Source organism: Corvus kubaryi, unplaced genomic scaffold, assembly GCF_017639235.1.
Source record: "Corvus kubaryi isolate FWS band 111438036 unplaced genomic scaffold, C.kubaryi_AGA036_p1.0 124, whole genome shotgun sequence".
Lineage (NCBI taxonomy): Eukaryota > Metazoa > Chordata > Aves > Passeriformes > Corvidae > Corvus > Corvus kubaryi.
The window spans coordinates 3,131,554-3,145,823 of NW_024580659.1; the positions used below are offsets into that span (position 1 = coordinate 3,131,554).

The 14,270-nt window shown below is 62.3% G+C and overlaps 2 protein-coding genes across 2 annotated transcripts in view; one reads left to right on the forward strand and one right to left on the reverse strand.

Annotated features, from left to right (window-relative positions):
* Positions 1-3,127, forward strand: part of RRP9 (ribosomal RNA processing 9, U3 small nucleolar RNA binding protein) — a 3,585-nt gene extending 458 nt beyond the window's left edge. Inside the window, exons 3-15 of the mRNA XM_042017935.1 lie at positions 146-264; positions 345-418; positions 532-573; positions 762-888; positions 1,082-1,206; positions 1,434-1,526; positions 1,626-1,726; positions 1,836-1,970; positions 2,133-2,195; positions 2,273-2,418; positions 2,514-2,593; positions 2,736-2,809; positions 2,900-3,127. Of these exons, the coding sequence (XP_041873869.1) occupies positions 146-264; positions 345-418; positions 532-573; positions 762-888; positions 1,082-1,206; positions 1,434-1,526; positions 1,626-1,726; positions 1,836-1,970; positions 2,133-2,195; positions 2,273-2,418; positions 2,514-2,593; positions 2,736-2,809; positions 2,900-3,005 (1,285 nt within the window). The 3' untranslated portion in view covers positions 3,006-3,127. The remainder of the gene's footprint in view (positions 1-145; positions 265-344; positions 419-531; positions 574-761; positions 889-1,081; positions 1,207-1,433; positions 1,527-1,625; positions 1,727-1,835; positions 1,971-2,132; positions 2,196-2,272; positions 2,419-2,513; positions 2,594-2,735; positions 2,810-2,899) is intronic.
* A 96-nt stretch (positions 3,128-3,223) lies between these two features.
* GRM2 (glutamate metabotropic receptor 2) lies at positions 3,224-13,835 on the reverse strand. Its single transcript, XM_042020156.1, has 6 exons — positions 13,731-13,835; positions 10,231-10,851; positions 7,635-8,472; positions 5,873-6,936; positions 4,800-4,974; positions 3,224-4,296 (listed from the first exon to the last, which is right to left on the reverse strand). Exons 2-6 carry the CDS (start codon positions 10,687-10,689, stop codon positions 4,223-4,225), a joined length of 2,610 nt encoding a protein of 869 aa, XP_041876090.1. The 5' UTR covers positions 10,690-10,851; positions 13,731-13,835; the 3' UTR covers positions 3,224-4,222.
* Positions 13,836-14,270: the final 435 nt, after the last annotated feature.

Genomic DNA, 14,270 nt, shown 5'->3' on the forward strand with positions numbered 1-14,270 from the left:
GAGATGCCTGTATCGGAGCGGGGTGCCGATACCGGGAGATGCCTGTATCGGAGCGAGGTGTCTGACCGGAGGGGGTGCCGGTACCTGCGGGATGCCGGTACCGATGTGTGGAAGGACCGATGCTCACGCACACGTGTCCCTGCAGCCCGTTGTTGGGGCGGCGGCGGCGAGAAGCAGCGGCGGCGGAGGAGGAGGTGGACGAGACGCCGCAGGAGAAGAAGCTGCGCTTGGCCAAGCAGTACCTGGAGGAGCTCCGCCAGCTCGGTGAGTCCCGTCCGGCGCCGGTGCCCCGGCGGGGCGGCCCCGGGCGCTGAGCCCGACCCTGATGCACTGTCCCGCCGCAGAGGAGGAGCGGGCGGAGGAGGAAGAGGAACTCGAGCCGGCGGATCTCATCGGCGACCGGCTGAAGGAGGACGTGGTGAGCGGGGGGGCGGGTGCGGCCCCTCGGTCCCGGTGACGGCAGCAGGCTGTCCCCTTCCCGCGGGACCGGGGCTGAGGCCACCTCTGCTGAGCCTCCCGCTTCTTCCCCAGTTGGAGCAGAAAGGCCGGCTGCAGCGCCAGGTCGCCAAAGATGTAAGTGCCCAGTGCTGGGGGTGCCGGACTGCAAGTGCCGGCTTTGGGGACGCTAAGGCATGGCCAGCACCCCGCGGCCCTTCACCCTGCTGCCGGCACCCTGGAGGAGGCAGGGTGCTGTGCTGGGGTACTCCCGTGCCTGGGAAAGGGTCCTGGGCAGCCCAGCTCACATCCTGCTGTTGCTGCAGGTACGGCCTCCAGATCCAGCCAGGATCCGTGTGCTGCGGGGACACCAGCTGCCTGTTACCTGCCTGGTCATCTCTCCTGATGACAAATTCATTTTTTCTGCTTCCAAGGACGGCTCTCTAATCAAATGCAAGTGTTTACCTGGGGCTCTGACTGGCTGTTCCCCAGCCCAAACCCTGCAGGGACTCAGGTGTCCACTGAGGTGGCTTGGCCCTTGGCTATTCTTGGATTGTGCATAATTCCAGGCTCTGTGGGAGGCTCATTGGCACTTTTGGGTGTGGTGGGAGGCTCCCAGAGGGTGACTGCAATGCCTTTCCTGCAGGGGAGGTGGACAGTGGGAAGAAGCTGTGCATGGTGCCAGGGGGGAAGAAAGGCACGGAGGAGCGGCACATGGGGCATGCATCCCATGTCCTTTGCATGGCCATTTCGTCGGATGGCAAGTACCTGGTATGAGGACAGGGGGTGGGGAGGTGGCCATGGGGAGTGTTCTCCTGGGGTCCTGGGGGTAGGGTCTCATGCCCAGATGTGCCTTACCAGGTTAAAGCAGCCCCTACCCCTTGCTGGGTCAAGAATGGGTGCCTAGGACACCCAAAACCCATGGAGTGGGAGTGGAGGCAGGGGTGGGCTATGGGTCTCCAAGGTGCAGGTCTCAGGCGTCCCCTGCTGTGTGCCAGGCTACGGGAGACAGGAACAAGCTGATCATGATCTGGGATGCAGCCACCTGCAAGCGCCTGCACATCTTCACAGGGCACCGTGACGCTGTCTCGGTGAGTTGGGGGCACTGGGCACAATGCCTGTGAGGCCAGGCAGCTGTGTCCTCCTTGGCATCCCTCACTGCTGTGCCGTGTCTGTCCATCTGTCCCCAGGGCCTGTCCTTCCGAAAGGGCACACACCAGCTGTACAGCGCTTCCCATGACCGCTGTGTCAAGGTGTGGGATGTGGCAGAGAATGCATACGTGGAGACCCTGTAAGACCTGGGGGAATCCCAATCACACAAGGGGTGCGCCAGCAGCCGTGAGGAGATGAGGGGGCAGAGGGTCATGCTTGCCACAGCTCTTTGTCATCTCCTTCTCCAGGTTCGGACACCAGGACGTCATCACAGGGCTGGACAGCCTGAGCCGGGAGTGCTGTGTGACAGCGGGGGGACGGGATGGCACCGTGCGGCTCTGGAAGATCCCTGAGGAATCACAGCTTGTGTTTTCTGGGCACCAGTATGTCTGGGGTGCAAGAGGGGACTGTGGGCAGGCATGTCCAGCTGGGGCAGCAGTGTGTGGCAGGAGCACCCTGGGGATGCTGATGCCCCGGTGAGCCCTTGTCCCCTAAGCAGGATCCCAAAGCACACTTGTAACTCTGGCAGTTGCTTCCCTTCACAGGGGCTCCATTGACTGTATCCAGCTCATCAACGAGGAGCACATGGTGTCTGGTGCTGATGATGGGTGAGCACAGCACCGGGGTGGTGCCTGGGCCAGGCAGGGTGCCCCCTCAGCCCCCTCATCCCTCACGTTCCCCGCAGGTCTTTAGCCCTGTGGGGGCTGACAAAGAAGAAGCCGCTGGCACTGGCTCGGCAGGCGCACGGGGAGCAGGATGCCCAGGGCCTGCAGCAGCCATACTGGATCTTGGCAGTGGCTGCCCTGCGCAACAGTGACCTCCTGGCAACAGGTGTGTGGCACCTACTTCTGGCAGCTTGTGGGGGAAGTGTGTCCTGCTCCCATCCCTGGGCTGGGCTCTGTGACAGTCTCCTCTCTGTGCCCCAGGGTCCCACAGCGGCAGCTTGAAGCTCTGGAAGTGTGGTGAGGGATTTCGGAAGCTGGAGCACCTCTTAGACATCCCCTTGGTATGGATGGATGGGCAGGTTGGGAATTCTGGGGCTGGGCTGGAGGGTCTCTCAGCAGGGGCTCCCCTTCTTGAGCAGCAGGAGAAGCCTGTGGGAGTTCCTCACCCTGCTCTGTCCCTTCACCCTGCCCTGTCCCCTCCAGGTGGGTTTTGTCAACAGCCTCAAGTTCTCAGCAGCTGGTGACTTCCTGGTGGCTGGCATTGGGCAGGAACACCGGTACTGTCCCCCCTCCCTGGTGCTGCCTGGGGGTGCAGCTTCCCCCTCTTCTGGGTCTTGTTGGAGGGTGACCCCCCATCTCATCCACAGGCTCGGGCGGTGGTGGAGAATCAAAGAAGCCAAAAACAGCATCTGCATCATCCCCCTGAAGCAGAACACAACAGCTTCTAGCCCTGAATCACCTGGCAGCTCCTAGCCCCCTGTCCCTGGAGCCACTGGAGCAGGTCATTGTGCCCTGGAGCTGTGCCCCACATCCTTGGTGCAGCCACCACCCTGAGGTCGGTAGGATGAGAGTGGGGATTGTCACATGGCCCCTGATCCTGCTGGCCCCTGTGTCTTGAAGTGGCTTTGCCCTCTGCGAGGGTCTGTCCCCTTCTCTCAGGTTTGGCTGTACCTGAGCTCTGGAACAATCCATTTTGTAAAAAAAAACCAAACACCAAAACCACTTTATTTACATAAATTACAAAAAAAAAAAAAAATCACACTCTTGTTCACAGAAAAAGTCTACTCTTAAAAACTTGGTTGGGCTCAAATACCTTGGTCCTGTTACTTGCCCTGAGCCTCCAACAGCCCCCCCAGGCTCTGCAGGGGCTGGGGTCAGCGGGCATTTGTCCACCTCTGCTCCTGCCCTGTCTCCCACAAAGGGATGAGAAGCGCCACACACAGTGAGGGAAGCAATGGGGGGCTTGGGCCCAGCCCAGCCACGCTCGGTGGCTCTCCTGAGGCCGAAACCAGGAGGGAAACGTGAACCTGCAAAGCACTAGGGACAGGGTGACGTGGTCCAAGGCTTGGCACAGGAGATGATGGGAAAGTGGTGTGGGCGATGGGGTGAGGGCAGCTCCATGTGTGGCACCACAGCGAGGGAGCGGGAGGTGCAGCGTGGATTGGCGCAAGCAAAAAGCAGGAGGTGGAACGTGGCTCAGCGAGAGGGAGTCGAGTTGTGCGCCGGGGCTGGGGGCGACAGGCAGGGGATGTGCTCCGGGGCTGGCTGCAGGTGGTGGTGGGTCTGCACCAGGGCTCAGTGCAAGGGACAAGGAGAGGGTGTTTGTGCCGCAGCTCAGTGCGAGGTCCGTGCGATGTGCACTATGGCTCAGTGCGAGGGATGGGGGGCATTCACCGTGGCTCAGTGCAGGGGGTATGGGTGCACAATGGCTCAGTGCAGGTGATGCAGAGGGACGTGTGCCATGGCTCAGTGCAGGGTGTGGAGGACAGGGTACATGTAACGTGGCTCAGTGCAAGGGAAGGGTGACACGTACCATGACCCAACATGTGGGATGTGTAGCTCGTGCTGGAGCAGGGACTGAGCCTCCCGGCTGCATCTGGCACCTCAGTGGGCCATGCTGCGGGCACTGCTCTCCCTGGGGAAGCGGTGGGGGTGCCACATGGCAGCACCACAGCCTGGCCCCCCATCCTTCACAAGGATGACGTCGTGGAGTCCACCACCTCGCGGCCATTGCACACCGTGGGCACGTACGGCGAGGCTGAGCCTGGACAGGAAGGCAGCAGTCAGGGCTGGGTTGGGGTCTGGCAGCAGCACCCCCCAGCATCCCATGGCAGCAGTGCTCAGAGAGCTGGGGTGGAGAGTGCCCAGGATGGCCGTGTCCCCATGGGTGCCCAGGATGGCCATATTCCCTGGGGCTGAAGTGGAGAGTGCCTGGGGTAGTGACAGGCACCTGGGGGCAGCTGAATCCCCTGGGCTGAGGTGGAGAGTGGCCCTGTCCCCTCAGAGCAATGACAGGCCCCCAGGAGAAGTGCCCCTCTGACAGCTGTGCTGTCCTGGGAGATGAGGCATTGGGACAGAGGACAGTGAAGAGCCTGAGGGACAGGGAAGAGGACTGGGGACACCACATCCTCCATACCCCCCATTTCCCACTGTGCCGTACCCCACACCCCACTCTTCTGCAGGAACCATGCCAGGTGTGCCCACACACACCCCCCACCAGGAAAGGGGTGCTGTCCCCCAGCCCATCTCCAGCCCCAGCATACTCACCATGGGACTGGCTGGAGCTGGCTGCTGCCACACTGAACCGAGCGGTGCCCACGCGGTGACTGGCCACGTTCTTCTGCGGCTGGAAGAGTATGATGTGCAGCTTGGGGGTGAAGAGGCAGCCGAGGACCACGGTGCCGCTGAGGCTCACCGAGATGCACATGGTCGTGGTCTGGACCTGGAGACAGGGGTGGGCATCAGGTGCTCCACCCATCAGCCCTCTGCCCCGAGCAGGGCAGGATGAAGCCCATACTGTGGCACTGGCCAGCCCCACTGGGCACAGGCTGCACCCTGCAGGGACATCCCACCCCACACCACATCCCTCTGTCAGGGTCATCCCCCAAGAGACCCATGGGCAGAGCATGGACACTGCCCTGATGGGGACAAGTTGCCCCCGCAAAGCAGGTGCACCCTGAGCAGCAACCCCAGCCCTGCCAGTGTGCTGCTTTGTAGCACTGCCCGGGGCCAGAGCCTGCACTCCCCCATCCCGGTGCCCACTCCCTCTGGGGGTGCAGGTCCTCTCTGGAAGCCCCTGACTGCCCCCACCAGCTCCTCAAGACCCATCAAGAATGTGTTTGGTTGTCCGTGCCAGGGGGCTTGAGGTGCTGCAGGTGCTGCAGAGCACCCTGTGCTCCCCAGTTCCTGGCACTGCTCAGCAGCCCGGGAACCAGGCTGGCCCTGAGGCTGGCATTCCTGCCCTGGGGTGTGGTGTCTGGATGAGCCAGGGGCTGTCTCATGCTTTCGTGTCACCAGGCTGAAGGATGGCTGTCATTCCTCCATGGTCTGGCTATGGGGGATCTCTGGAGTTCTCAGGGCCATTTCCCATCCTCACCCTAGCAAGGGAGGGAGTGGGGCAGCTCCTCTCTCCAGGACTCATTGCCCCATCAGCCACAGCCCTTCAGGACCCTTCACTTGGTTCTGAATTACCCAGTGCAGAGGTGACCATCACCAGGTGTGTGGATGAAGACCCTTCCCCATGCCCACGCATCTCCTAATCATGGACCCTGCATGGCCCAAATCTCCAGGACCATTTAGATCAAGCCCTGTCAGAGCCCCCTCACAGCTCAGGCTCTTACACGGTAGTCGCTGGAGGTCACGTAGAAGATGGGCAGGAAGGCCAGCCAGATGATGCAGGTTGTGTACATGGTGAACCCAATGAACTTGGCCTCGTTGAAGTTTTCGGGACATTTCCGTGTCTTGAAGGCGTAGACCGTGCAGAGGACAATCAAGAGGACATTGTAGGTGAGAGAAATGAGCATGTTGGAGTCACGGTTGTTGCACTTGAGGGTGACAATGTACCTCTTGTCAGGCTCAGTCTCCTTGCCTGTGCCAGGGGTCTCCACCAGCAGCCAGATGATGACAATGATCAGCTGGCAAGAGATGAGGGCCATGCAGATGACCACCTGTGATGTTGGGCTTATGAACCGGGGGCGCTGGACCCCCTCCTTCACTCCACTGAAGATCCTGGCGATGCGATTCGTCTTGGTCAAGAGGGCTGAGTAGCAGACAGCGAAGGACGTGCCCAGCCCCAGGCGCCGGAGCGTGCACACCCCGGTGGAGGGCTTCGCGATGAAGATGAAGGTCATGCTGTAGCACATGAGGACCCCGGTCAGGAGAATGTAGCACAGCTCTCGTCCAGAGGCCTTCACGATGGGAGTGTCATTGTTCTTCACGAAGACTCCGATAACGAAGAGAGTGGAGATAAAACCCAGGCAAGAGATGGTGACGGGACCAATGGCCCAGACATCTTTCCAGCGGATGTACTCTTGGGGCAGCTCGTAGCAGCCATTCAGGGTCTCGTTGGGCCAGTAACCAAGACCACAGTCCATGCAGGTGAACTCATCCAGCAGGTACTCGTAGGGCTGGCAGGGGATGCAGATCCAGCAGCAAATGTCCCCAGGCTGCATGCTCTTGATCTCATTCTTCTTGCAGGGGTCGCTGCACTGGGACACGGGAATGGAGGTCTCAGCCCAGGGGATGAGGCTGGTGTCGAGGATGAGCCCCTCTGCCCAGTAGCCCACTTTCTGGTACCGATACCGCCCGTCCACGTAGTGGTAGTTGAAGATGTTGTAGCGCCCGATCCCATCGCCGTAGCGGTCAAATCGAACGACGCTCTCGGTGTCTGCTGGCCTGAATGGAGCTGCAGGGAGGAGAAGGGCAGACAGTCACCGCCTCGGGGCAGGAGAACACTCACTCCAGGCCTGGAGGCAGGTCTCATCCAAGGGTCCCATCCCACCATGGCCACAGGTAGATGTCCAACCTGTTTCCTGCCTTCACTCCCATCCTTGCTGCCTATGTACATGTTAGGAGCAGGAAAGCAAAGGTGGAGAACTCCATCCTCACCTGCCTGAGAGCCCATCAGCCCCACCCAGCTCTGCAGGGACGGAGGGGGATTGTGCAGCCTCCACGGCTCTCAGTGACACCTGGTAGCTGAGACACCCTCAGCCCAAGTGACATATGACATGCTTCTTCTTCACCCCAACCTACATGGGTCCCTGATCATGGGTCCCTCCAGTTTAATCCCTGAAATGAGAGTAAATTGTGATGCTTGCAAGGACCCATGTTCTCAAGGGTCCCTTGTGGGGCTGGTCCCATCCAGCTGTAGCAGGATGGAGTTGGAGACCAGCTTTTCCACACCTTTCCACCAGGTACAGAAGGCCTGGATTGCCTCCCAAGGATGATGGTGGGCTGTTGGCACCTCAGGACAACCACAGCCCTGGGCATGGGCAGGCTGGAGGAATTGGAGGGTCTTGGGTCAAATTTGGGCCTCCTTCTTTCCTATCCTCCACCCATCCCTTTCCAGTTTGTCAGCCAAACCCATCTCCATTTTGGACTCACCATCAAAATTAACATTGAGTATAAAGTCCTTGTAAAACCTCTTGCCATTGACAGGCTTCATGGCATCACAGAGCTTGGTGGAGTTGGGGCACAATGTCCGGTGCATGTTGTGAAGAGAGTGAGCCATGGCATAGACTGCATTGACCACAAACGTGATCTTGGACTCTGGCTCAAACTTGCCTGTCTTGAGGGAGTACCGGCTACAGTCCTGCGTGTGGAAGCTGCACCTAAACTTCTGCTCCCAAAACTCCCGAAACCAGGGATTTCGGCTGTTATTGTAGGGGTGCAGGTTACGGAAGTAGGAAGCAAACTCCTTAATGGGGTAGGCTGCCAGCTCGATGGTGATGGCTCCCTCTGCCACTGCTTCGCTCCCAGCCACCACGCTCTCCAGGGCTCCCCACCCATCACTGGCCACCCACATGAAGGACACATTGGCTCTCTGGGCAGCCGCCAGCAGCTCCCGGGCGTCTTCACTTCGGGTGAACAGCACGACCACTCTGGCATTGGGCTTCTGCAGCAGAGCCCGAACCACTCCGTCATAGGTCTTCTTGTTCATGGAGCGCCCCACCTTCTCCGAGGTGGCGATGCAGATGTTGCGCATGCGGGCTTCTTGCTCAAAGGCCTCGATCCCCGTCTCCCCGTAGTCGCCCTCCGAGGCCACGGTGGAGACGTAGGTCCAGTTGAAGAAGCGAAGGATCTCCGCCATGGCTTTGGCTTGGTAGAAGTCTGGCGGGACAGTGCGGGCAAAGTAGTCGTAGCGGGACTTGTCACTGAGCTTGGCACTGGTGGAGGCATAGCTGATCTGTGGGATCTGGAAGAGCCGCAGCAGGTTGGCCACCTGCATGGAGGAGGAGAGGTCAGTGTCTGAAGAGGTGGCCAGCAAGGGACGTTCCTATGGGGGGACCCCCGCCCAACACCCAGTGTTGCACGATGCTCCCAAGCACAACCACTGGGCTGATGAGCAACCCATCCCAACCTGGAGCATCCTGATCTGTGGAGGGAATGGAGAAGAACAGTGGATGGCACATTCACAGAGTGCCTCAGCCCTCAGACATGCTCATTTATCTTTTTTTTTTTCGGTAGTATTTCAAGTGCTTCCCTCTGAATTTCAGGGCCAGGGAGCGGACAAAAGCAGAAAGTCTGCCATAGGTGACCTGTGGGAGATGCTTGATGGCAAGAAGAAAGTCAGGATGCCTGACAGCCCCACAGCACAGGGGGAAAGGATTCTGGGGGTTGGGAGCAGGGGCAGAGTTACCCCACCAGGCTGGGGGATGCTGCAGAGCTGGGTCAGGGGACCAGTTCCTGCGCATCCCGCATCAGGAGCTCCAGAGGGACTGGCACCTTCCAGCCCCTCAGCAGAATCCCTCGTTAGCTTCAAAGGGGAAAAAAGCCCCACTAATGAGGCTGTTAAAACCCAGGCTCTGGGGGCAGCAAGGGGGCCTCGGGTGTGCTGGCAGGGCTGCCAAGCCTGCCCACATCTCACTGCTCCCCAGGCAGCAGACGTGGCTTAATTAACATCGACAAATGATCTTGTCAACAAAGTCCCCTAATGGCAGAAGAAGGCCCCTGAGCACAGTGATACTGCTGCCTGTCCTCACCACGCATGGGAGCTGCCAGCCTGCCATGTCCCCCCAGTGACCCTTGTGCTCCCCAGCCCGCCCACATTCTGCCCCTGCTGACACCTGCCCGCCCGGGGTTGGGACATGAGGACACCCTGGTTCCCAGCAAGGGAAGGGACAAGTGCCCAGCCTGGGCTGGGATGCTGCCTCCTTCACGCAGTCCCAGCCTCTTCCACCCCATAGCTGGGGGATGCAGGGGCTCCAGGGACCAGGAAATGCAGTCTGACACATGCTGGGGACTTATTAAATTTCAGCAAGCATGTGGCCCACCGGCCACCCCCGAGACTCAGCTGGTCCTACTGGCTGCCTGCATCCTAGGAGATGCTCTTCTCCCTGCTGGAAGCAGCCTCTGGGTCCACAGAGCTGTGGTTTTGGGGACTGAGATGCACCCCACGCAGGGTGACAGCCAGGTCTGAAGTTTGCGGTGCCTGTTCCTGTGGGATCACTGGGGACACAGGGACACTTGTCCTCTGACCCCACCCTGCTCCAGCCAGGCAGCCCTGTGGCTGAGCCCCTCAGAGGTGCATGTCCCTTGCAGCACCTCACGGGCTGCAGTTTTGGGGGGGCAGGGGGGACAGTGCCCCCTCACACCGGTCAGCTCTGCTCTGCCTGTCACAGTCCAGACATGAGCTGGGCTGAGGAGCTGCACTTCCCACCTTGACCCCAGGAGAGGAATCAACACCTGTCCCCAAGTGAGGCTTGGCTCCTACGGCTTATGGAGTGTTGGGGGACTCTCTCAGCCCCCAAGGGGACCCTGGGCACATCCCCTACAATCACAGAGAGATGGCTCGCTCAGGTGCCTGCCTGGCATTCCTTCCCCACTGGAGAAAGGGGCCGAGCATCACCGTGAGGGATGAGTGAGCTTTCCTGTGCCACGCTGGCAATGGTATCACTGCACGGCTGCCAAGGTTTTATCCCCTTCCCCCATTTCTGCCAAACCCCCAGCCCCACCTGAGCCCCTCTTGCCTGGGCGGTACCTGGATGGAAACGTCACTGTAGGAGCCTCCGATGACGCCGGTGATGGCAGTGGGAACATCATCATGGACAGCGTAGGAGCCGTCGGGGCAGATGTGCTCGGAACCGTCCACCCTGGTAAGGGAGGCACGGACGAAGTCAAGGGACTGCTCTAGGGCGTAGGTGTCCTTGGAACAGGTGTCGAGGATGTGAGCACCCAGCTTCACCCCCGGCAGGATGCTCCCGTCCTTGTTGATCTCGTCCAGGGCGAAGAGCATGGCCTCCAGGCGCTGGATGCCCCGGTGCTCGTTGATCTTGCCGCAGTCTTCACTCCCCACTCCTTTCTCGTGGACAGGGAAGAGGCCCCCAATCACCAGGTCCCCATCCATGCTGATCTCCTTCTTGCCAGCCATGCCGTGCCCAGCAGCCAGACAGGTGGCCAGGTGCATCAGCCCCAGCCAGGCGGCCAAGGGGACCGCCATGGGGTGTGCTGGTGCTGGCCGGGGGACCCACACCACCCCGTGTCACCCGCTGCCACCCGTCAAGGCGAGGGCAGGCAGTCCCCAGGCATTGGGTGGTGGGGGGTGGCACGGCGTGGTGTGGGTGGGAGGGAGGTCGTGCCACCCCGGCAGAGCCCTCGGCACCTGGAAAAGCAAAGGGAAAAGCTGCTGGGGCTGCGGGATGCAAGGCACGTCAGGGACAGGGGCAGTCAGTGTTGCACAGGAGAGCAAGGGCATGAGCCTGTCTGTGCCCCCCACCCAGGGTGCCCCTAGGAAGAAGTCCCCTGCAGAAAGGCAAGGTGAGCAGATGCAATAGCTCCCACAGTGACCCAGAGCCCCCAGGACACACACAAGTGACACAGACCCCAGGGGACAAGGAGGGGCACAGAGACTGCCCACAGCATTTGCAGGGATGCACTGGCATAGGGGCGGGCACAGAGCTGGCCCCTCTGGCAGCACCGGGCAGAACAGCCTGCAGGGGGACGGCTTGACAGCCCTAAAATATCATGGAGGGGGAAAGAGCCAGGGATGTCGCCTGGCATAGGGAGGCCGGGCTGGGCAGATAGAGCCAAGGCCGGCTCCAAGCCGAGCCCCCAACCCACGCAGCAGCATCAGGGGCGCTGACAGATCCCAACCTCCAGCCAAGAGCACTGCCAAAAGCAGCCAGCCACGAGCCCACCGTGCCCACAGCACCCAGTGCCCACAACATTCAAACCCCCATCCCGTAGCCATGGAGCCCACCCACCCTGCTGCTGCCCCCAGGGCTGTCCGTGGCACCGGGGCTGGAGCAGGGACTCGCCACTGGCTTCACCCTCATACAGCAACGCACAGGGCTCTGGCAGTCGCGGTGCTTCAGAGTCTGTTCTCTCACCACCGCCCCTTCCTTCCCTGTATACTAAATTCAGAGATTTCAGTAAAAGTAAGAGCCAGGTTTGCTGACTCCCTCTGCAGAAAGCAAGGAGGCGCGGGGGAATCAAAGGCTTTTGCAGCAGGCAGGCCTTGTTTTGGCAGAAGATGCAGTCCCCTCCGAGATTGGTTGTCTTTTCCCAAATCACGGGAGAGATTTGTTTCCCATTTGAAGCTGACTGCTGAAATCCCACAGGGCTGGCATTTCAGGGGCCATGGGAGAAGGAGACCCCTTAGCAGTCCAGAAGCCTCGGGCTGCTCTGGAACAGGAAACTGCAGATGCTGTGGCAGGACCGTGGCTCTTCCACAGCCCAGCAGTGCTCGTGGAGGCACAGAGGGTGGGAGGGGGATGCCAGAGAGTGCTGGCCCCCCTGCAGTTCCCTGCAGCCAGTACTGAGGCTACTGTCCCTGAGCAGGAGGAGAGGACACCTTGATGCCCCCATGCTGCTCCCAGACAGCTCCAGCTCATGATGACTGTGCTGGAGGAGCCCTCCAGCAAGCAGCTGGAGCTGGCAGTGATGCCCAGGGGGATGCGGGCAGCAGTGTGGCACAGAGCACGATGGGGTGGGGTGGGTAGGGTGACACATGCTGATCTCCTCCTCTTCCTCCATGCCCCTAAGTGCCTGTCCTCAGGTGCTGTCTGCTGCTGCTGAGTCCCCACCTGTCTCAGGGCATCTCCTACCTGACCCCACAGTGTGAAGGAATTTGGAGATGAGAGAAGGAAGGGTCCCTGCCTTATTTCAGGAATCAATGCTTCTAAGAGACCCGGGGTTTCCCCAAGCAGGAAAGAGGCCACAGGCACATGGATTATTGATGGAGCCCATCAGCAGCAGGCTGAGCCTGGCACGGGGGTCCGGTGGCACTGGGAACCCGAGTCCATGCGGTTCAGCTCTTTTAGGGCAGCTGACAGGACCCACAGATGAAAGGCACCTTCAGGCCAAGCTCCTCTGAAGGGCAAACCATCACCCACCCGGCCGCGAGCCGCGATGGACAGTGAGCAGGGCTGCCTCCATTCCCGCAGCTGCTCAGCTCGACTGGCGTAGTCGGGGGGATGACAGCCCGCGGAAGCCCCTGGAGAACATTTGGGGAAGTGGAACACCGGGTAGGGCAGAGCCAAGTCCAGCCCGACGGCCACGGTACGGCAGGAAGCTCCCGCCAGCTGCGGGCAGCCTCTCCTCCCGGGCGCATCGTGAGTGGGGTGGGTGAGAAGGGGTCGTGTCTCCTCCGTGCCCTGAGCACTTCCCACGCCCTGCCAGGAGCCCTGACCCCTCCGGCACCAGCACCCCGGGGGTGTGTGACACCTGGGGCGTGTGCGAGAGCGGCAGTGCTGCGGGGGCGCAGGGGCAGTGTCACCTCCCGCGGAGGTCCCAGAGGTCCCACCGCCACCGAGCTCTGCCAGGAGCCCCCACCTCTCCCCTGCACAAGGGCTGCCAGCCCCGGTGCCTCGCGGGGCCGAGGCGCCTCCCCGGGGCGCTCCCCCGCCGCCGCGGCCGCCCCACATCCCGTCCCGAACGCGCCCCGAGATCCGGCTGCCCCGGCACACCCAGAGCCCCCGTCAAAGCCCCGGTTCTCCCCGGCCCGGGCAGCCTGACGGGAGACCCGGGGGAACAGCAGGGGCGGGGGTCTGTCCCTGCCGGGCCGGGCGGTGACCCCGCTTCCCTGCCCCGGTGCCGGCGGGCAGCCCCAGCTGGGGGCTGCGGCGGCGGGTCCCGCTGAGTGCCCACTACGGGGCTCGGGGCTGCCGGGACACCGGGGGGACGAGGACCCCCCAAGCCGTTCTCCCGGAGCCCCGCGTCCTGAGCCGGGCAAGGGGGAGCGGCGGGAGCGGCCCCGGTGCCACCCTGACCGCCCGCATTCCCGGCGCCTCCGGTGCCCGTGCCGGTGCCGGTACCCGTGCGCGTACTCTGCTCTCGTCCCGCAGCTCCAGGAGCCCCGGCACGGGGCACTGGTCGCCGAGCCCCGCCGTGGCGCGGCCCCGACGGCTGCGGGGGATCGGCGGTCTCCGTGCCGCTCCACCGCCGGCGCCGGGGCTCTGGAGACAAGCGAAGCGCCGCCGGGGCACGGCGCGAACCGAGGTCACGGCGATGGGAGCGCCGGGGTGGGACCGCAGCCCTTACCTGGGCCCGGCGGACTGTGCCGGGAGCCGGTGCCGGTGCCGCGGCTGTCTCGGAGCTGCGGCTGCCACCGCCTCCCGCCGCCGCCTCTGACACTCCGCCAGCCCCAGCAGAGCGGAGCCGCTCCGCCCCCCGCCCGGCCCGGCCCCGGCCCCCGCCCCGGTCCGGCCCCGGTCCGGCACGGCCCGGTGGGCAGCGGCACCCCTGGGGCCGCCCCGACTGCCCCGCGCTCGCTCCGGCACCGGCTGAGCCGGGCAGGGCACCGCTGGGGCTGGGGCGGAGCCGGGGGCAGATGGCCAGGTGCAGGCAGGGAACGGGCAGGACATGGGCAGGAAAGGCAGGAACGGGCAGGACATGACAGAGAAGGCAGAAAACAGGCAAGACACAGCCAGATCCAGGGAAGGGATGGCCAGACTGAGCCCGAGCATCGGCAGGATGTAAGCAGGACGTGGCCAGGCAAGGCAGGACACAAGCAAGGCATGGTCAGATCCAGGCTGGGCAGGGGCAGGACGCAGCCAGAGCAGGCAGGGCCTGCTCTGCACC

What these genes read in the sequence shown, in the direction of transcription:
- GRM2 (XM_042020156.1), bottom strand. Translation starts at nt 10,689, where the DNA reads ATGGCGGTCCCCTTGGCCGCCTGGCTGGGGCTGATGCACCTGGCCACC. An exon ending in ACTCAATGTTAATTTTGATG is followed by an intron (nt 6,937 to 7,634) that starts GTGAGTCCAAAA and finishes TCCTCCCTGCAG; the next exon opens with CTCCATTCAGGCCAGCAGAC. An exon ending in CAGCTCCAGCCAGTCCCATG is followed by an intron (nt 4,297 to 4,799) that starts GTGAGTATGCTG and finishes CTTCCTGTCCAG; the next exon opens with GCTCAGCCTCGCCGTACGTG.